Raw genomic sequence first — 24,159 nt, forward strand, 5'->3', positions numbered from 1 at the left:
TTTGTGCTACTTGGCTAATATTGTTTGTTGTTCAACCACTTTCCTAATTTCTGCTCTTAGACCTCCAGTTGGTCTCTCTTGTGCCTCCTGTAGCCATCACTTGTTTATCCTCATTATTATTAACAGCAGCAGCAGAGACTCAGCAGTTTTCTCCCCGGTGTGTTTCCTGCCATTGATCAAACAGTAACTCCAGAGGACAGCTGATGAAATGTTTACTGACTCTGTAGTGGTTGCCATGGGTACCATAATGGTATTTGCGTGTGCCATTACTTAAGACTTTGATTTTTAAAATCAATGGGTTGCCATTTCTGAGCTGCTGCAAGCCTGTGGTCATACAAGCCACTAGATATTGTGTAACTCCGGTGTCCGAATAAAGGAGCAATTCTACGGACTACATCAGAATGTAAGAATCACAATAATCATTTTATACCTTGCAGAGATGCACAACATGAACTTTTCTGCCAATTTGCTTGATATTAAATTTGTCATCACCAGAGCGTCTGCCTCTCATCGTTGACAGAAACCCGCTGGATACTTGTTGTCGAGGGCAGTGTGTTTTTTAAGTTTAATGTAGCGAAGCTCTGTCCACAAAACCTGGTGGAAAATCATTCGTGCTCGTGCAGACATGTTAGAGAGTGGAGCTACCACAACACAGGTGTTAATGGCCTTTTTCTGCCCTGGCTGTTTGGTGTGAAATTTTAGTGTATTGTAACTGTTCTTCCAATATCAGCCAGTTACATGAAAAAAATTTAGAGTGGTGCTTTGAGTGGTTGGCCCAGTCTGTACATTAAGAAAAAAGTTCTAAGTATTTAACAATTTTAGCAGGAGCTGAAGAAAATGTTTTTTTTTTGTGTGTGTGTGTGTGTGTTTGGCAGAGGCTAGGCTCTCTGCACCACCACCACACACTTCTTGTGTGTTAAAAGTAATTATTGAAAGGGATTATGTTACGAGTCTGTTTTTTTTAAGTAAAATGTTGCTTAGTATGTCTGTAAAGTACATTTTCCTGATTATACTTTAATATTTTTTACTTGTGGAAGACAATGGATGGATGGATGGATGGATGGACTTTTACTTAAGTAACATTTTCAATGCAGGACTATGACTTTTTTTTTTTTTTTTTACCATGTAGTTACTTGAGATAAGGATCAGCATTTTTTTCCTCCATCAAAGCATTACATATCCTCTGAAACATATAAAAACATATTAGACACACTTCAATATCAGATAATATGTAGAGCAAGCTCGTAAAAATAATCTGCTATATTTCAGGTCTTTATATGATAGATTGCTTAAATTTTACTTGATCGACTGAATTCATCAATCATGAATTAATGATTTTCATCCCTAATCTGTATACTTCCTCCGCCACTGATGAAATTGGATGTAGAGGCATTTATCTAATTTAAAAACTCACCAAGTTCACTTTTTTGAGTGTACGGCCTTCAAACAAAAGTTTCCTGGCTTCATCCCCGTCCACACAGACATTTTCTGAGAAAGCCAAGAAAAGTTTGGAGCTTGCAAGGAACAGACACGTCATCCCCGGCATCATTTCCCCCCTGTAGAACGTGCTGCTGGAAGTTGTGTGGTAAACACATCCAACACGTCCCTGTGCATATGTGCAAGAGAAATAAATTGTACTGTTTTCTGTACATTATTGATGATGACTAGTAGCATGTAAGGTAATACTTATATAAGGCAAATCTATTCAAACTACAACTTCAGCAACATTCTCTGAAATTGTCTCTTATATTTTATCTTAATTTTCTGTCAAAAATAAGAGAAGTCAACTCCAGATGCACCAAACACCCACCCAGATCTGGTCCTACTGTACCCAGGTGTACCGCATGATCAATCCCACTTGATCATATACTGAGAAGGTGTAGCTGATTAGCATAGGTAACGCTCAAGGTGTAACCTTTGGACCAGTGCTGAGTCAAAATCCACCTACTATCCCGACTGCTTATATACTGCTTATATAGACCCAGAGGATTGGGTTCAACTGCCGAGCTTTTTAGGCCTGTAATCCAAACTACTTAGGAATCTAAACCATGTCAATTCCTCGCAATTTTCTGACTGTAAATTCCCGTCAACAGTCATTAACCTAAACTGCTACGGAAATTTACAGTGCTGCTTACAGATTGAAATCCCACTTTTTGTGCAGTGTATTAAAAGTTCAGCTGTCTTTGACTAATTACTTCCAATTAGACGTGTTTTAATGAATCAGATGTTTGAATTAGCATCAACAGTAAAGAGCAGCTACAGCAAATGGGAACTAAAATATATCTGCTAATAAAACAACATTAATCAGATATAACAGCTTATCTCTGAGAAAGGCCTGGTTTCCTTTTTTTTTAGTTCAGGTTAATAATTAAATTGATTGCATTGCAGCATTTAGTGAAACAGTATAGAGAGCTTTAAATTAATCTCAATATATCTTGTGTTCTGTCTTTCCTCATTGATACCTCTACAACAAATGTCCATAAAACCCTAACACCTTGCTAACTGTGAACTTTTGTATTGTTGAGTTTTAACTGAAAGGTCTGTTCATCATTATTTCCTGTTGTGTTGTTGCAGCAACTTTAGAAGAAAATAAAATGATCAGTTCACAGGGGTTATGGGACTATGTTCAGAAAATTCATTGTACTGAAACTGCGCAGTGGTGCAGTTTTGTTTGTGAATAGAGTAATTGATATTATTTGCTCGTCTCTAACTCTCCACACCCTGCAATAATAGCCAGAAGGCCTGCCCAAGGGTCCCAGTCAGAGCACTTTCTCATCTGGAGATACGTCGAACAAATACATCTGTCTCACAGCCAGCGTTAGACAAAAGCCCCATGTCATTGACAGAAGTGTGGTTAATAACACAGACCGGCTATTCAGGCATGCTTCATTGTGTGTCAGAAAGAGCAGCACAGCTGTTCAATACAATCAAACACAGAGCAGTTACTCCTCTGGCCCCGAAGAGTACAAGTATTGACCAGCCTGCTGACTGACAGACGTGGTCAAATATGTCCCATGTCGCCTCAGCTTCGTAACAAACGAGTTTGCTGTGAAATATCGTTAGCTAACAAGACCTGACTGATGAATTACTGCTGTTTGATGCAAATCATGCCATCAGGCAGTGACCACGCAAACAAGTAGCAAAGGTTTTCTTTTAAAACATCTGTGATATGGATGTGAAAGCAAATTTTAATTCACTCAGTAATTATATAATCTTTCTCTTTTCTCCTTCAGTTACAAGTATAAGACTGGTGATGTATAATTTTTGTTATTGTCAACAAATGCCATGAAAAGACCAGAACCTTAAAGTTACGCTTTAAGAAGAGAGTTTTGTTGAAAAACCTCATCAGGTCCTTCATTACTCTGGTACGAGACAGTCATTACAGCAGGTCTTCTCCTGGAGACAGTGTGGGTTCTCTGAGGCTAATCATTATCACACATTCTGGTCATACTCATTATTAAGAACTTTCTAGCAGCGAGGATCATAATGTTTTGCAAAAAATCCTCAAAGTGGGCATTCCTTTTAAACTAGAGACCCTGTGTTTGGGCGCCCTGCCTTCAAAAAAATGTAACGTCTCGTGTTGGACATTTGTCTCGGATTCCAAGTGCAGCAGGCAGGATAGCCAATACTAGAAAATGGCTAAAACCTTCGGCTGACGATTGGACTGACATTATTTATGACAATTTATATGGCATTTTTTATAGTAGGGAGGAAAATCGATTCTCTGAACTATAGTTATTCTTTTTTATGATTCCTGAATCATTTTATTAATTCCTGACGTGACGCTTTAGATATATTTGTGCTTGGCCTGTTAGCTCCATGCTAGCACATAATGGCGTTGTGATAGCGGTAATATTAACTTAAACCGATCCGTTTTACCTCACATGCTTAACTTAAAGCAACATAGGGTGTTTATACTTTAAGGCATAAACAATTTCCTCTGCTCTGCTTTATTATGTTGTGATTTCACATTGCTAACTTGGTCTATTACTCTGGCTTTAACACCCCACACTGACCAGCTACAGCAACCTCAAAGGGTCAAAACTCAAACTTAAGTCCTATGAGAATGCTTACATTGTTTGTATGGACCTTAATATAATCCAGTAAAAAAGAGAATTAAAAAGAAAGAAAGGAAGGAAAAAAAAATAGTCCATCACTCAATACCTTGTCTTTGGTACTCAGGTCCAAGTCCAATGGTTCCAATCAAAGATCTTTAAAAACACATCAGGAATATATACTTCCATTTTTAGAAAATGGCTAAGTAATTTCCTTATAAAGCTCTGTAGTTCTTCCAGATGTGTTTCAAAATGAGCAAATAAGTACATTTGAGCGATATTTTCAGATGTTATGCAAGTGAGTATTTATGGAAGCGGGCTGGTATGTGCTGGGATCAGCTATAAAAAGTTCAGTACCAGTGTTAATGAGGGAACATATCACACAGTGCAACAGTAGCACTCACTGTCATGTTCTAGACAGAACACAACAATGGTGCTGTACTGCACAGAGAAATAAACTATACAGGCGGTGCTTGTTAGTGACATCAATTCATTGTCGGTCTTGATCTTTTTATGGGTTTTGTTGGTAATAAAAAAAAATGTAGAATATCACTATCCTTATCCTTTAATTGTGCTTCGTGTTCCTCCAAAGTGTGTGCATGAAAAACCAAGTCAGTAAATTAGAAAATGTTTCAGATCAGTAGAGCTGAACTCTCCAATGATTCTCCACATGCATCAAAGTTTCTAGAGAACACAGGTGTGCTTTTAGACCTGACCCAAAGTCATGTGACTGAGTCCCTATATTTGAAAGAAAACATCACTTTTTCTTCACACACACACACACACACACACACACACACACACACACACACACACACACACACACACACACACACACATGTGTATACACAGGCTTATTGCATCTTAGCCTTCACCTCTGTGGAAACTATAAACTATAAATAAATCTTAAAGCTCAGGTTGCTTATTGTCTCCTATGCGCAGGCTAATTATTGCAAGATGCTGTTTCCTCTGTAAACAGGGTTCAGAGTCAACATCGTTTGAACTCTGAACATACTGAGCCCTCGAGCGGTGCCGTGCCTCCTGGACTGAGAAGCACAGAGTTCAAACTCCCAGACCAGGCTAATCTCAGGCACTGCAGAAACTCATTATTCCAGATCTTTTATGATGAGTTTGGTCAGATTTTTGGCTTAAAAAGAGAGAAAATCATGACAATTACACATACCAAATGACTCCTCATACTTTTCATCTTCTAACCTGTCACCAATGAGTAGCAGAGACCCCAGACAGGCTAATTACCAGCACAGATATGTCCCAGCTCAGCCAAGGCAGCAACCCTGACACCTCTGCTCCCCTGCACTGAACCACAACAGCAACTAATTAGCATAGACACTACCTTTCTGATCAACACAAAGCAGTGTCTCTTGTTTCCAATGACGCACCATGAATTTAAATTAGCTAATTAGCGTATGCATTTCCCCTGGTATCGAGTTCAGAAAGTCTTTGATTGAGATTCTGCTGCACAGCAATACAGCAGAAAGTTTAGCTGCCCCGCGGGCCACAGCGGCCGAGGAGGATGAGAGCCTTGTAACTCACAATGGATTCATTTAAGTGTAGTTTGTACTGTAGGTGGTGGTGGTCAGGACAATTATTGATAGATCATGTCAGTTTGATAAACATTAATTTTAGGCTTATTATTTTAGTTATTTAAAAACACCAAAAACACAAAAAAGGAGTTTATAATAAAGATTTCTGTCAATATTTTTTTCTGAATCCTGATTTTTTTTTAAACACAAGTGCTTTCAATATTAAAAATAAAAATGTTAAAACTGCCATTTGCAGTGCAGTCCTTCTGTCAATTCATAGTTTTTAATGACTTAGAGGACTGGGGCTGATTAGCAGCATAATAAGGAGCTCTTTGCAATTTCTCCCCGTTTTTCTCTTAATTTTCTGATAGCATATTCTGCACTGTCCTTGCCATGAGAGAACCTTGTTCGCTGCTATGAATATTGAATGTGAATATGATATACATGTAATGTCATTATAATGCGGCTTGCAGCAAGAAAACACAGCAACCTTTAAAGCCTGGTCACATGAATTAATAAACTGAGTTAAAACTACTTTAAACCAATTTATTTCTCTCAAGAATGTGGATATTTTTAAATTTAAAAATGTGTATTTTTTTTATCTTTTGTCACCAGCTGTTGCAGGGAAAGTCCATTCCTAAACTGGGGTCACTGGACCAGATTGAGACAGGAAGTGGAGACTCAGAGGGACGTTACAGCGGCGACTGTGACGATGAGGACGGTTGTGGAGGTTCAGGGGGTGGTGAGAATAAGAGGAATGTCCCCAGAGTCTCCAAACGTAAGTCTCATCTTTGTGTAACTGTATCAACAACTAACCAGTTACAGATGTGAAGACACCATTTCCCAGCAGTCATTACCCAAACAACCATATCTTGCTTTAAGGAGCTTAAGTTAAATGGCTAAAATATACCTGCTGAGTGGGAATGAGTCTTTATATTGCTTAGATTTGGGTATAATCAGTAGTTGAATTGTTATTTTTTACAGGGGAGTGAACCTGGTTCATTTTGTTCAGACACGACTAACAAACTGACCCATGGACACGTCTGTTGATTCTGTACCTTTCTTAACACTAACCCCCCCCCCAACAACAGTTACCATGGCAACAACAGGGTTTGAGAGACAGATACAAGATGATATTGAGGCCCATTTCAGTTAGGATGAGAGAAAAAAACAAATGCATTGCTTTATCAGAGGGAAACAATAAGGCCATACGATAGCTGGTAAGAATACCACAAATTAGACACATTAAGGCTCACTGCAAAGAAACTGAGATATGTTAAAACATTATTTCACAGCTTAAAGCTAACTTGTAAGGTGGTGGTGTCGCATTATGCAGGCTGTGTTGTTGATCATTCAACCTGTGCTTTTATCAGATAATGGTAAAATTAAATACTATGGGAAATAAGTTTCAATAATTCTTTGAATAAAACTCCAAGAAAGCCACTAACACCAACTAATAAATGGCTTTTGTCTTCAGTGGACAAGTGCATAACTGACATTCAACCAAGTCAACACACTCATTTTCACCCCTTTTTGGTGGAGGCATTGAAGGGTTGTCGCCATCATTGGTAACTTCTGTGACTCTTTTGCTCCTGCTGGTTGGGTCTTGGCTTTCCAGTGCATAAAAACAGAAAGGCAAACTTATCTACTGGTTATGGGAAAAGGGTCAGTCATTTATCTTTCATGGGTTTTGCTAAAACAGATCAGGTTGACTAAAGATGATGAAAAGTAACATGTGATATTTGACACAGGACTAAGATTAAGGCTAAATTAAAATAGAAGAATGATAAAATTAACATCACGTTCTGCTACTAATATTTTGGTCATTTTGCTAACAAGAGGGGTGGCATCTGCCTCATCCCAAAACTGATACAAAGCATCTCTTCTCTTTGGATGAGTTTTAGTTTTTTTTGTAGATAAATAAACAAAACATAAAACAAGATATTTCAAAACTGTAAATAAAGATAAGATATGAAGGGAATTATCATGGTTCACAAAGCACATCAGATCAAAATAATTAAATGATTAATGTGTTGAATTCTGCCTTTTACCTATCAGCTACCTTTACAAAGTTGCAGAATTTGAAAATCAAGTTAACTCGTTTTTGATCAGTGAAGACTATATTTTAATAAGACTTGCTCCAGTCTCCATTTTATGACAGTCATAATAATAGTCATTAAAGATAATAGTTGCTATGGGGACATTATTGCAATCATGGCCCGTTACTTTAAAAATTATTGCTCCCCAGAGGTTCAGTAACCCCTGATGAATCACAGCGGTGGAGCTCTCCTCTTCATTCTGCTACCTTTCACACTCTCATCTCCTCTCAGCACATGGGTTCCTCCTCTCCTCTCCTCTCCTCTCCTCTCCTCTCCTCTCCTCTCCTCTCCTCTCCATCAAACATGCTAACAACCTGATTAATCACCTCTCTCATTTTGCCGAAGGCGACAGCGTGGAAGGGGGGGGTCATCCAAACAAGCCGTTCTATCCGTGTAAATGTTTCCTTTACTGCTTGTCAGTCTGTCTCGAGGCTTTAGCAGCTCAGGCTGCTGGAAAGCTGCTTAACAATCGCTCATATGAGGCTGTGGGGAGGCTCTGACATTTATCACCCATTACAGTAGAGCCGCCCTTTCCTTGTCATAGGCCACATCTGCCTGTCTCCCATATTTATGACCCGCTCTCTTGTGACCTCTATTGAGCATGTCCCCTGCCGACTGACCCTCACACAAATACTGAGGATTCCCCACATGAGCCAGGTCTCTGGTCAGTCCCTGCAGGATTCTGCAGTTTTACTGCATTGATTGCTACTAAGTGTTTTGCTTTTTAGATGCTGTTTGGTGTAGGTATTGTTTTAATGGTTTTATTGTTGCAGTAGAATGAAATAAATTTGTAGAATTTGTAAGCACTTAAAACTTAATATAGCCATTGTGACAGTCATTGCTTTATTTGCACAATTTGGAATCAAGCAGTAATCACAAGCAGTTTGAAAAGTACAACAAACACTTACTGTAAGCACTAATCCATTACATTTTATGAACCAAAACAAAAACATGCCCTCAAATCATTGTTACTGAAGGGAAATACTGCTCTTGGACTCCAGAATTAATTTGATCCTACTTTAAAAAACAAATAAAATCAGTCCATCTAATAAAAATAGATTTTATTCATGAAAAGGTTGCCTTTTTCCTCAACACAGAGAACAAAAATAGACAAAAAGATATGTAAAGTAGAACAAAGTAAAAGAAAAATGAAATGAGCCAGAAAAACAAAACCCCGACAAATCAAAACCCAATACAATACAGTTCAGTCCAGTGCAGTTAGTTCCCAGATTGGCGCCTCTCCCTCCTCATATGTTCAGTAAAGGGTCCTCAGATGTTAAGAAAGTTGGGGTGAGCATAGAAGAGAATGTACTGACTTTCTTCAAGACATAGACAAGACAGTGTGATATTTAGCCATTTTTTTTAAAACAGGGAGGGGAGATAGATTCACCAAACACAAGTGTAACGAAAAAGTAATGGCTTTCCTGAACATGAAATGTGTTTGAATGTGGGCAAACTTTGAAAAGAAAGTATAATATAGTAAGTTTAATCCAAAACACCTCTTCAACCTGTAGGAGTGAATGAAGGTCACAGATGAACAAGCAACCCACTGTCCTCTGAATCATTCTCTGTCGCTGTTGTTTGTGACCAACATGGACAAAACTTCCTGCTGTATGACACGTGCTGAACCCTCATTTGACCAGTCTTGTGAGTGTTTGTCACCAGTGAACACTTTAACACTAGACCTGGTCTGCTACTGAAGTTAGGCAGAATTTTACAGGTCCTCATACATATTTGTTTGCTAAACAGGGTTGTCAGATTTCATTGTCATTGACAGACATCGCTGCAGTTTAGATTAAAAACAGCAGATTGGGTGGGTGAAGAATTTCTTTTGGTCAGATCCTACAAATGTTCAGTTTTCCACAATTATTTTTAAGTATCTACTATTGAAATGAGATACATTAATGGCTGAGAGGAGTCAAAGGTAGCACAGATATTTGCTCCAAAGTCATGGCAATGCTATGAAAGCCACATAATGATCCTCTAATTAGGTCAGTCAACATATAATGAACTGATTATTATGTGAGTGGTGGATATGTGCAGCATTGATATTTGGTGGAGAGCAGAAATAGCTGGGAGCGGTGTGATGATAACTTTGTCCTCAGGGGAAACTGCTTCAGAAACCACTTTTCCAGTGACAGATTTTGGAGGGCAGTGAACTAGAGTTGGGTGATATGTTAACATTTTCCAATCAACCATCGTCAGCCCATCCATCGGCAATTGGCCTGAGAACAAAATAAATTCACAAAGTGTCAAGAAAACACACCTCTGTTCCTTATTAAACATCCGTGCACCTTCTAAATTCAAGTTTCTTACTTTTACAGAACTAAGATGAGCTTAATTGGCCCGTTAACTCCTTGTAAAACACAAAAAAGCTTGTAAAACTCACATAAACTGTCTTTATTAGTCTGTCCACCCTTCCAACAATCATCAGCTCTCATTTGGTTGAATTAAATCTTTAATTCACGGCGTGAAAAGAGTGCAAAGAGTCTGATGCTGCAGGCTGTTTTCCCTCTCACTCCTCACCCACCTCAGAGCACTCAAGGTCCCGCTGAGTGGGTGTGTACTGTGCAGCTGGATAAAAGCAGTCGTCGTCAGTCTGCAGACCATTACATTAGCAAAATAAAATGAGAAGCATTGCCCCAAAAATCTGCGAAAAAAGACACAACCGACGATGGATTCAGCTCATCATTGATGGGCGATATATTTGTTCAATCGCCCAACCCTACACTGAACAGACAATCTGATGTTCCCACCATGCTCATGCAGTAATTGGAGATTAGAGGGTATGCTGGGTTTGAACTGCTCTCTCCAGCTTTCTTTTTTTATTTGGTACTATTTGTGGCTTTTTTCATATGTACAGCCAAATGCAACATGTTATGAATGCCTTCTAGAAGATGCTTGCTGAAATATGTAATATTGGGTTGTCCCGCCGTGATGGCCAACTTCTCACTCAGCCTTTCACACCTCACTCCTTAGCCCGTTCTATTGAAAAACAGAAATGGCCTGAGTCCAGCCCTAATGGACTCAGCATGTCAGGGCTCGTTGGATTCTGACGAACGTCTAAGCCTCTACAAAGCAGCGTATGTAAGGTAGGCCATTGTTAGATAATGCTGCATACAATCTAACCTTGTTCACACTGATTGTCACGGCACAGGTAGCACTGGATTAAATCTAGGTGATTTAATTACTGCTGAGCCTCGACTATAAAAGACCGTCACATACACTAAATGCATTTGGTTGCCATTCAAGAGGAAAAAGGATGCAGACCTTACATTAACCCCAGTGAACTCAAATAGCTTCCCGCTGCTGCTCTACTCGTTTCCTGCTGTGTCGCACGCTCGACTGCATGGTTGGTCAGGTCCGCTCCGTACACTGAAATCTGCATTAGTTTCAGTTCATTTAGATTAACAAACAGATGCAGACAGAAACTAAATGTAAATACTTCAGAGAAAGTCCTTGTAGGAAGGAGGTGGATGGATGCATCAACAAAACATCAGATCTTAACACGAGAGACCACTGTTTGTTTCTCGTATCCAACCAATGGTATTTATTATTAGTATTATTATTATTTTTAAGAAACATGATCACGATCGTTCCATAACCTTGACCATGTGATTTTTTATCATAACAATGACAACAAAGATCCCTTAACCCACTGTTTCCCAAAGCCTTTATAGTCCTGCACCCCTTCAGATGTTCAATGTCCAGTTATGTACCCCCCAAGCACGTAAGCCCCGTCCACACATAGGCAGAAATATAGACTATATATAAAATCTATTTGTATCTGTGAAAAAAAAAAACTCACACATAACTCTATGCATTGTTTGGCGATGTAAATTGTTTTCCACCCACATTCTGTGCCTGTATTTTGCAAATCAAAATTCTATAGTCTAACAATGGCATAGCCATCAGTGAAAACACAGATAATAAGTTTGATAATTCAGTCTCTTTTTTAGTTCAGTGCACCACACTTAACTCCTTCATCAGCCTACAGTACATGATGCCTTTCTTCGTCATCAGTGATGTGAAAACAAAAGATTTTTCACACAGTTAGAAAAAGTAAAATTGTGCGTCCTCCTTTTTGGTTCAGCTAAAAAAGTATCAGCACATCATGGAGCCTCTCCTCTGCCAGCCTGCTGACAGCAGTCACGGCGGGGCGTCACCTTCCCTGATGCTCTGTGGTGCACTGGAGTGGCTGACATCGCGTCACCTGTGCTCCACGTCTATCACTCTTCTCCACTTCCATCACAGTTAGTTTTGTGGTTTTTTGGAGATTGATAGTCTGGGTTTGTAGAGTTTACGGCTGTCTCTGCTGTTGGATTGTTCTGTGTACGACAACGCAGCTAAAAGACAGGAGCTGAAACTTGTTTTCCAGCCACTTGTTTCACCTTCTCTCATTAATTAACCACTGGTGCATTTTGTCACATGGATTTCTCAATAAGTGCACCAACTTTTACATATTTATGACTCCTCTTGTTTATAATTCCTAGCCTCTATCTGTTGTATCTTGTTATTGTAATGCACACTGACTGAGGGGTCCCAGGCTGATGATTCAAATCCTTGACTTTCAGGAGGCAGCCTTAATAATTCCTCAGTTGATTACAGTATGATGCATTTACATTTATACTTCTTTTTAAATCTTACCCAGTTTCCTCTAGGGATCAGTAAGGTAATCCTGATTCTGAAGAAAGAGGCAGCGTCAGGAGAGGGACCAACTCTCTTTTAAAGTACTGGCACTGGAAGTTTCTGAATGACGTCACATGTTAAATAGCCCGTAAATTGATTTGCTACGGCACGCAGCTCATAGTGCAGGGAGAGGGTTTGCTGTGTCTGAGATGCACTGTGATTATCACAGTCGTTTAGATCAGACAAGCGAGTCGTGCAAATCTGCATCAGCTGTACTGAGCTGTCGCCAAATGCTTTGACAGCAAATATATTAACTTTGTTTTCCGTGGATGGGAAATGTAATTAATTTGGTTTTTTTTGCTGAAATATGACTGAGAGTTCTTAAAAAATACAACATCTCACTGTAGCAGCAGAGTTGATAAATTGGCTACCATGAGGCTAAATCACTGTGGTGGTGATACACTATTAATGAACATTGTTAGTTTTCATTTCAGTGTGTGTGCAAAACTTCAAAACAGAAAGCCGAGGAGAGAGAAATACAATATTAAATACAACCGCGGAACCAGAAACAAATGCAGCCACACAACCGGGTAAAAAATCCATGAAGGTGAGACAAAAAAGTGCTAATAACATCTCACCAAACGCATGATCAACAAACAGATCTGGACAGAAATTTAAATAACACCGTCATTGTGGAATTATTCACAATGAAATCACAGGGAGAGAAAGAAAAATATGTTTTCTCATCATTGTCGCTGTGTTTATACTGTAAAGTGTGCATTTGTAAATCTTAGACATAAGTTACAAGACGGTGTAATATTTTTCCAGCTGCCATTTTGTGACAAGCGTGCCAGTCTATCAGAGTAAACGGAGTGCAGTGATATTGGCGTTTTGGTGCCAGATACTTAATCACCATGTATGATTTAATTTGATTTCTTTATCCATAATCCCTCTCCTTTCTGTCTTTGATGTTTATCAGCAGAACATGCTGACGATAGATCAGGACGATAAGGAAATAAAATGGGAGAAGCTCAATACTGACAATACAAGCCTGATTTAAGGGATTATCCTCATTAAGCAGAATTACTGTTGTGTGAGAATGCTATGTGTGTGTGACAAGGAGCAACAACGTGAGCAGTTCATCCTTCAGAAATATTTCCAGGTTTTGTGACTGTTAAGCAGTTGCAGCAGGTTAGGTTTTACTGCATCGCCCTCCAGATTGCTGAGCTACCTGACCGAGTCGCTGTCTTTGCAAAAAATACGATTAGGCTGATCCGTGTTTTGTGTGAGCCTAAAGAATTACTGAAAGCACACGGTGAAAACAGGAAAAAAGATTGATTCCCTTCACTCTGTTCAACATGGTGCTGCGTTTACTGCTCACAGCCCATCAGATAACACCAACTAAAGAAAACTCAGCATTCCAAGAGAGCATGTAACCAGGATCTTTCATGCATTTTCTTCCCACATCATGCGTTGTTTCTGTTGATTTTACAGATTGCTTCAACAAATACACCCATCTGACTTTTCCACCTTAATTAAATTAAATTAAATGTTTAACACTGATGAGAACAAGCACCTCAATGTCAAAACTACTGTAAGATCACAGTGTTGTGTATCGCAGCCTGTTACAGTACAGTGCATTTAAAGAATCATAACCAGGATCATAATTACTAATTATAAAATACATAATTGAAATACTCATTAAGAAAAGCGATAATGTATGCCATGTCTGTATATTGGTATTGCTGTGTGTGCTCTGTGCAATTAAACTCATTTTACTTATTGCCCAAATATCTCTGTGTAATAAGACACTTTTACACTCCCAAATAACAGCAGGATTAGAAATTTTAGCTTTGATATCCAGAACTTGATAAATAAGGTGAAGCCGAAGGGTCTCGAGTAGCTGGGATGACAGAATTCTGTGCAGCAGTCCTACATTACGATTGAGCCTGATGAGATAATTACACACCTTGTTTAATCACATAAAAACCTTTCCTAGCTCAGCTTTGAATGTAATAAATCCAGTTTTGCCATTTTAGCCACGGTGGCTTATTAATCACAACACATTTGTGAGATAATAAACAACAGGCCTGAGTGAGGCTGCGCTAAGACATAGCTCTGCTTCGGGCAAAATGCTAAAACCAGTGTGTTAACATGCTCATAATAAGAATGTTACAATGTGTGTCAAACAAGTATAATGTTTGCAATGTTTGTGCTCTTAGTTTAGTGTGTTTGCATGCTAACATCTGCTATTTATCACTAGTACAGCTGAGATTAAAGGGAATGTCATTAATTATGCAGGTATATGTTCATAAACCAAAGTACTGGATACATTTATAACATTATAACTATTCATCCTGCGGAGGACATTAATGTCGGAGCCAAATTTTATGCCAATCAATCAAATACATAGACTGTATATGGTGGACAAAGCTTCTGGGTCTGAAAAGTAAAGCCGATTTAAAAAAAAGGTGCACTTTTCTTAATGGACAGCAGGGGGCGACTCCACTGTTTGTCCAATTTTATGACAGTCAATGAGAAAATGACCCTACTTGTCACTTAATTTTTTACTTCAGTAGTTTCCTAAGAACGTTATGGTCTCAGTTGCTAATTTCAAAGCTTTTTCATATTTAGTAAATTATCATATACTGCTTAGAGTTAAATAGATCAGTGTTTCCTCTAGGATTTTTTTCAGCAGCGGGGGCAGGCGTTCCATTTCTCTTCTTAGAGAAATATTTCAATAAACTCATCTGAAAAATGCAGTCAGTTGTTACATAATGGTGTGTAGATATTAACGTTAGCCTAATACTATCAATTAGTTTACTCACGTTAGCGAGTCACTCACTGAGTTGGCACCGGGCCAAATTAACTTAAACTACCGATAAGTTACGTAACGTTAGCTGGTCATCAACATATTGTGAACGTCTGTTTAACTTGTAAAATCTATGTCGAGTTATCTCAAGCTAATAACTTACGTCTACCTCTTCTCCGGCCGGTAATTCGCTGCTTTATAGTTTATTTGTAATTCGGGAAGTGGCGGGCGCCACTCCTAAATGAATGTAGAGGAAACACTGTAGATGATAAAGCAGGGTATGCTTTAGGGCGTGGCTACCTTGTGATTGACAAGTCTCTACCACAGCATGTCCTCTGGTTCTCAGCGATGCATATCCTCCATAACCCCAGTCTTTCTCTCAAATATGGCCACCTCTGGCTCCAAAAAAAAAACCCACCAAGGTGCCACAAAGCTATAAAGAAGCCTCAGGGATTTAAAACCATTAAATGTATAATGTGTAGTGGATGAAGCCTCAGCAGTGTTTCCTAGGCCAAAGGTTTTTGAGGAACCATTGTGGTCCGAGAGCCAAAGCTCTCAGTGTGGTGGTTCTGGCCATCGCCGACTTGGCAGTGCCTGATTGGCTAACTCCCGGCTAATCCAAAACTAGACAAAAAGGTGGAGCTGAGTCGGTCATTAGAAGTGGCTATGAAGCAATGAGCCATCTGACGGCACCTGCCTGCCACCTTAAGTGGGCATAGCCTCAATTATACATAATTTTAAACTTTTATTGTAGGTTAAAGGTTGAATTATATAAAAAATCACCTCCATACTACCTATAGAGACCAAAAGAGTTTTGTTTCTACCAGTCTTTAAACGTGCTTATAATTCTGCTGTAAAGTTGGACATTTGGGGGTCTGTAGGGGTTGACTCGCTTTTGGAGCCATCCTCAAGAGGCCATTTGGAGAAGTGCAGTTTTTGGCACATCCGCACACGCGGTGGTTGCCACTTGTTCAAAACAGTTGACCCCAAACTAATGGTTGACATTACAGTAGTTTTACACCTAATCAAACAGAGACATTTCTCTCAAAACCACAAATCTACACTGTCTGGTGCTGGAGGAAAAGTCAGGGATTCAGCAAAGTCATTAAGATTCCTTGTGTGGGAACTGTTAAAATATATATTTTTGAATAATAAAAAAAAATTGGCCAGCTGGTGCTATTAGATGAAAATTAATTGGATCATCAGAGTCATAAGGATTCCTCCTCTGGGCGCTACAAATGCCTGTACAAAATGTCATGGCAATCTATCCAATAGTCATTGAGATATTTCAGTCTGGTCCAAAGTGGTTGACCGACAGACTGATATTGTTTTCCCTGGAGACATGTCACAGCATGGCTAAAAAAAACAAATTTACCTCCAGTTCCTGGCTTGTTGGAACATATACATACTAGAAGAAATAAAAGGTTTTCCTCAACTTCCCCCTTTCCAATACTAAACCCTGGATTTCTGTGACCTGTCAACAAATCCTGCAGTGGAGAACAACTAAGAGGTTTTTTCATGCTCCAACCCCAACAGGCAGCTCTATGCCTCTTATCTGGCCCGGCGTGGTTCAGCTGCAGACACTGTGACTGCTTGCAGCGTGAGCGTTGTACTGCAAAAAGATATCTGTCAGACACTGTGGCAGCAGGAGAGACACAAATCGATTCCTTTAGCAAGTAAGCACAATGAGGGGAAGGGGAGAGGCCTCCTTTACCATGACGCTTATTAATTAGTAGTGTCTCAGCAGGAGAGTATTTGATGTTGTGTGAGCTTCTACATCGCAGGCAACATGCAACCATTTGCCTGTTACATGTAGGCCTCCTCCACTGTCTTATGTCAAGTGATAATTGCCATGACAGCATTCAACGGAGGGGGATGTGCACACAAACCAATTTGCTGCCATAATTTACGCTGTTGTATACTGTATGTTCCAGCTGTAAATGAAAGATCTGAGAGATGGGGAATTACGTTGAGGCCACTTTGCTGGACGTATACAATAATAGGCCTATCACTGGGAGCCATTTTGAGTTTTCCTAACAGCCCCTCTAATACGCTGCTGTGCTTATTAGGAAGATCTTTATCCTCATTACAGTGTGAGATCAAATTAGGTCACCTGCTGTGACTCCTGCCCTCCTCTGTGAAAGCAATAATGGGATCAAAATCATTTACAGCAGTGTGTCTCATAGGCTTTCGGCCTGTACATCTTAGTGGGTCGACTCATAGGTTGTCTGTTTATCCTGCAATTAAATTAACACATTGAACTAATTAATAAACTAAGTGATTTATCAAAGACTTTCATGTCTCAGGAATATACCTTTAGTCCTGTTTTTCAACAGCTTGATTGTATTATGCACAATATTTGTGCAGTTTACTTAATTGGACATCATAGTTTTAATAAAAGTAGAATATATTGGCATATATTTGGAATAAAAAAAAATGTTAAGATGTTTTAAAAAATACCATCATGCAAGTGAAAATTTGATTATGAATGTACTATTTATTTCACAAACATTATTTTCCCCTTCACTTGGTAGTCCATGGTTTTCCATGAAAATCAGTAAACTGGTAGAAAACAAAAATGATGAGCCTCAGTCTGAACCGCAGCAGTTAATGATGTAGGTCAGGTTTTGTTGAATGTCAGTCTCATTGATATTGAGGAGCTTCTGCAGCTTAAACTGCTGCTGTAGCTGCAGGGGAATATTATGTAATTAAAGCTTCAGCAGCTGATGTTGAAATATGACTTCGGTTTAGATTTGGGACTGGAAGTGTAGACCGTGTTGTGCATGAAGGCGATAAAAGAGCACATTCATTGAACATGCTCATTTTTGTTGGTGAACGGTGAACAGAACATATCTGTTTGCTGCTAATGCACCCCAGCACCCCTAAGTCTGACTGACTTCCAGCGTCACTGTTAGGAGGAGGATCTGTTTAAACAAAGCAATACAAAATGCAAGAAATGAACATGAACTATTTCATTTTAATTATTATTTTATTATATATTTGTTGTGAACTGAACTTTGAGCTAGTTTTTGTAAATTGTAAACACTGAAAGAATAATCAAGTAACATCAGTCCTCAGTGGCTGATCGACCTGAAACCAGACCATTACAATCTTCCAGAACAGGAACCAGTCACCATTAGAAAAACAAATGGTTCCTGAAATCATCCACACCCACTGGTTGAAGGAACTAATTGCGCTGCATTAACACCAAGCAGCACAAATGAACCAGTTGCTAACAGCTGACTCCCGCCTTGACTGTCTCACACGAGGCGGGACATTGTTAATCATGAAAGACACCCACGAGGGAATAGTACCATCCAAACTAGTGTTCAACGTGGAAACTCCTGTCAAACATCAAAGTCTTGAAGCTGAGGGGACGTGTGTGTCAATACATGAGCAAATCTCAGCAGGGGATTAAAAACAACACCAAAGGGCCAAAACACAAGCGAGTGAACGACGGAGCTGTCAGTGTGTGAAGCTGAAACAGACAAACACAAGTCTGGATTAGACAGTGGCTGGAAATGTATTCTGATCCTTTGCTTCAGTAAAGGTAGCATTACTGAACTGTGAAAATACTCAATAACAAGTCACACACTAAAAAATACAACTTAAGTAAATGTACTTAAAGTAATCTTTAAGATTTGCATTTATATAAATGTCTATTCAGTCACCATCTGTTCACTGATTTGATGCTAAATGAGGTTAAGACAATGGTGACTGAGCCTGCAGCCCAGTGATGAAATCTGCAGAATTACCAACTGGGTGTCTGTAGCGACATTTGTCGAATAAATGCTGTATTACCTCACTTCTATTGCAAACTGAGCATTTCCTACTGCTGCAGCTTCACATTAAAAGTATTTTGACTTGTGAGACACAAATTGACTCTTATTATGAAGTAGTCACAGGAAATTCAATATGTTTGTCAGTGAGTTTGACACGGAGTTCTATGATTCATCAAAAATGTGTCAACATTGTTTTTGGCAAATTTTGAATCAGTTGGAATTATAGCAGGAACAGCCACAGTGAGCTGTTTGATGAAGAGCTGCAGGCAACAGGCTGTACACCTCCAACTTCTCAGCAAGGTAAAAAATTACTCTCACATCAGCTGTTCACAGAGTCATGCCATGTGCAGGGTCACTATGATAGAAAATGATAGAATGATAGAAAAAAGGCCAGTTATTATTGTTGTATACTCAATTCTGATGATTATTTAAATGCAATTTTGGATACATTTGACATATTTGCACTCAGATGGCTGTTAATTTTGTACACCTTGCCAGTCAGTCTAATACAACAGCCCTGCAATAAATCCTATCTGAAGGTTATAATGTTCAGCTGTTGTTTTCGAGAGGTGCTGACTCAACCTTATGGTCATTTTGAAGGCTGTAGTTTGTAATGCTGTTGAACCGTATTGCGTTATACTGACTGGTTCTGTTATTTTGTCCACCCTGTTGACTGCATATCAACAGAAACACTGCTCTGTATGATGCAATACACTTCAATAGCACCACAACTACATCCTGCAAAAGAAATTCTTACTGTCATAATGTTGATTTCAACCATATAGTCTGGATGAACAACTCATAAAGACTCTTGTGGATCCTTCGAACCTCTTGCAGTGCACAAGGTCAACAACACACTAGGAGACTCCATCAGAAACTCAATAGACTCGTGGACAAAACCGCTAGAAGCTGCTCTTAAAGTTAATCACACAAGTGAGCATCATTTATAGCTCCATATGAACCTGCAGAGGCTTTAACCCTTAATGTCAGATAACTGTGAAGAGTGGATAGGTTCATGAAGGGGGCTACCATCAGTCACATCATCTGCATGCAAGACATGAAACAGATGACAGGAGAATCTACAGTAATGACACTGGGAAGCCATTTAGAGTGGAAAAATATAGCTAGGTGGACGCAAATGGAGGGAGAATAATTGGAACTGAAGGGGTTGAAACATCAAAAGGCCACATAACAGGCTAGAGACAGGACAGCTATAGGCACCAAGAAAGGCAACATCAATAAGTGTCACCTCAATACATACAGTCTGGTCAACTAGTTGTCAAAAAGGAAATTAAAGCTGTTGATATCAGAATCCTCACACTCTTCAGAGGATTCTACCCAAAGTCCATCATCCTCTTCTGCAGCTGGAGACAGTGGAGGTGAACGCCAAGGACACTGTATGAAACACGAAGCAGTCATGAGTGCATTAGTAAAATGGCTCCTGTCATCGGCAGACAGATGAGGGGGCTGCCAGAGATTGCCAGAAAAAGACACCATCTGCCATCAGGGGTGTCCAGAGCTTAAGGAGAAAATGACTTGATAACAAGAATAAAGTTAATTCGGCGTTTATTTAAAAGTTGCTCTCTCGTCAGTTGCATTTTACAACTACAGGGCAAAAGGTGACTGACTTTTTTTTCCTTTTAAAAATTGGCAGTTTATAATGATGGTGTTGACATTCATCAGTGTGACCTCAAGTAATCTTTTTTCAACTTGTCTGGAAGAAGCCAACAAAGCCTAACGTAGTTTTCACCGTTAAAGGGAAAAATTGTCACTTTTCATGTGGCGGTCCAAGTCCAAGTAGCACATGGACCATGATTGATGAGGGCTGGTGTTAACCTGTGATAATCCACTCAACAGGAAAATTACAAGGCAAGGCAAGGCAATTTTATTTATATAGCACAATTCATACACAAGGCAATTTAAGGTGCTTTACAGAACTTGAAAATACATTAAAATAAAAACATTAAAGGAACATTAAAATTGCGTTTGAGATCATTAAAAACAAAAGCTAAAAGCAGGACAATAAATAGTTTAAAACATTACAGAAAATGCATTTAAAGAGCAAACATAAAACAAAAGCAACAGCAGACAAATATAAAAACAATAGCTACAGATTATCCTAAAAATAAGTTACGTATCTACTTCACTGGTAAGCTGCAGTAACCAGTAATGTTTTAAGCCCTGATTTAAATGACCAACCAAGTACAACCAAGTAAACGCTTAGTCTGTTTCTCTCTGGCTGGAGTAAATATATTCTTTCTGTGCATGTGGGGGGTAGGTGACATACTAACAATTATTTTCATTATTGATTAATTTGTTGATTATTCTCTCAATGAATCGATTAGTTGTTTGGTCCATAAAATTTCAGAAACATCAGAGAGTTTGGATATTTTTTTAATGTAAACATGACTCAGTTATCAAAATAGTTATTGATTAATTTAAAAGACAATTCCTAATTGATTAATGTGTTCATTGCTTCAGAATCAAATACTTATGTTCCCAAACGTTGTGATACATTGATGTAAGAAACAGAGGGCGAAATGTTGTACCAGAAGGAAAAGTTGCACTGGCCTAAAGATGATCACAGTGATGGACTTTGCTGTAACATCCAATGCCCAAGAATGAGGTTCGAGTCAATTTCATTTTTATACCACAGCCAAACAGCATAGATTCTCAAAACTCGGCAGAAATAAACCCTCTACGTCCAGTGGATTTATCTTGAGCTGAAAAACCTGAGGGGAAATATTTAATTCTAGACCTCACAGTCCAGGAGTTATTGGCCAAACGTGCACACTATTTCTCATAACACCACTGGCTATTCTGTGTAACTTTTGCTGCTTAACTAGTGGTGGAGAGCTCTGAAACTGATCCAAGGCTGGTTGCCCTAAGACCTGCTGTCTCAGTGGGACACTCAGGGAAAAAAGAAAAATCTCAACACCAACACAAAAGTTTCATGATCCTACGGGCTTCAACCTTTAACAACTATATATTTGGAAATACAGAGTAACAAAAGTCAGCTAATACACACATTTGTAGTATCACCGGCAAACATAAATGCACGTCTAGTTAAATTTTAGGCTTCATCAGTTCCTCAAAGCTGTGAATGAGTCTGGCAGCTGTGCAGGAAGTATCCAAATCCTTTACATCAATAAAAGTACTAATATTAAACTGTCTGATACAAGTGAAGTAAACATACTGTCTCCTGTCTACTATTACAGTACACATTATATCATTAGATTATTATTACTAATGTGTTGTAATAGCAGGATTTCACTGTTGTAGCTGGTTGAGGATGAGCTCATTTTGAATTTTGCATCATACTGCAACTAATGCTTTTCATCATTTATTAATGAGCTGATCACATTCTACGTTAATGTGTTAATTAATTAATATGTTTTCGTCCAACCAACAGCCTAGTATATGTCTCCTCGGTAGCTTTAGACCCCTGTTAATCTTTATACGTCACACGTTATGTCCTCTGTATTAATGTTGCTTTCTCAGCTGGATTTTCAGTTACCTTGACATGCCCTAGATTCTAAACTACCTTAAACAACATATTAACCCCACTGCTTCCCACTCATCCACAGATTGTTGGAGGTTTTAGCTTCACTGTGGGATTAGTTTATGTAATCAGTCTCTTGTGACTCATCATGAATGCCTCCCCCGTTTGCTGTGGGCTTATCTAACTCATATGGATAATCATGCACCTTTCTTCAACTCAGCCTGCTTTCAACTATTGGAAATGATAGATGTGAGTGACTTATCAAAATAGTTGGACTGAAATTAGGGAGGTAATGTAAGCAAAACAAAAACACTGTCTGCTGAGCTGTGCACTCTGATATGGTTTAACATTTAAAACATTTGTCATAGATATCTAAAACGGCGTGAAATGTATTCAAATATGCATCAATAAAACAAAGTAATGCTGGTTTCTGCCAAACCACATCAAGGCCATAAGAGGCCTGGACAAGTCTGCATCTAAATTTACACTTTTACAGAAAATAATGATGCGGTGAAGGGACTTCAAATGCAAAACTGACTACAGGACTCCAAATAGCCATAGCTGGTATATTAAATAGGTTGAATCCTGACTTAATATATGATCTATGGTTGAAGCGAGTCGTTTCCTCCCACTCTCTCCTCCCCAGACTCAACAGAGCTCCGGCAGGCTGCAGGAGCACTGCAAGAGTGCAAGGCGAGTGCAACATTGTTATTTGACGATCACAAGCAAAGACGAGTCCCACACTGTAAGATGATCAGCCATTCATAACTGTCAGTTGTCTGTCAATGTAAAGCTAAGCCTGTTATCCCAAAACAAAAGCCCACTGTTCCAAAAATACACACTCTCAGCTGGAGTTCGGTGAATGCCTGCCTCAATACCCACCAGACTCCATTAACGAATTGTTCAATTTAACCATTATAAACCTCCACTCCGTCTAAAATGTTATCAATGATTTCTTACGACTCATAAACAGCACTAACTCATTTGGCATTAATTAGAATTTTAATAAACCTGAAATGGGGAAACAGTAACACAGAGTTAAGGGCTAGAATAGAAATTTAAAAGGAGGACACAGTGGCTGTAGCGAGAAGTGAGTATTTCAACTTAACATTTTTCCTTAGTCACTGTCATTTCCATATTTACAGCAAATATATTACAGATTTCTCCTTTAAATAAATAATTAGGTGCAGGGACTTATCAGCAATCATTCAGCAATAACATGCTGTAGACGTTATAAGCCAGAGCTTTTTTCTCTTCGTTTGTCCTTGTTCAAGTACACACACACAAAAATAGATTTTGTCGCTGCCTGCTTACGAATAGGAAAACTTGTTCCCTTTCATATAAGTAAGCTGCAAAGCAGGCAGATGAAAGCGTACAGATTAATATCTACTGTGTATTAACATATGGTCACAACTCAGATTGGATTCACTTTCAGATGAAAAATGCACCTAGTGTATGTGCTTTGAACGTCACTGCCTGCTCTGACTCAAGCCACGCTTTGATGAAAATAAAATCCAATTGCTTTTTGATTTGGCACAGTAAACATAATGACATTTTTATTGTAAGATAATAGAAACCTTGCATTTTCTTTATCATTTCCCTTCCAGGTGTTTGTGTTTTTTTAAGCAAAGCTTTTTAACCGCAGTAAGTTGTCATTATCTTCAACGCCACATTCCTGTTTTTCAATCATTTTCTCGTAGCGTGCATGATTTAATGGCGGGCTTAATGAGCTGCGG

At 39.0% G+C, this 24,159-nt stretch overlaps 1 protein-coding gene across 1 annotated transcript in view; it reads left to right on the forward strand.

Annotated features, from left to right (window-relative positions):
• Positions 1–24,159, forward strand: part of gpc5a (glypican 5a) — a 193,967-nt gene that overhangs the window by 115,204 nt on the left and 54,604 nt on the right. Inside the window, exon 8 of the mRNA XM_084715467.1 lies at positions 6,215–6,377. Within this exon, the coding sequence (XP_084571593.1) occupies positions 6,215–6,377 (163 nt within the window). The remainder of the gene's footprint in view (positions 1–6,214; positions 6,378–24,159) is intronic.

Source organism: Lutjanus erythropterus, chromosome 1 (assembly GCF_056507025.1).
Source record: "Lutjanus erythropterus isolate fLutEry1 chromosome 1, fLutEry1.hap2, whole genome shotgun sequence".
Classification (NCBI taxonomy): Eukaryota; Metazoa; Chordata; class Actinopteri; order Lutjaniformes; family Lutjanidae; genus Lutjanus; species Lutjanus erythropterus.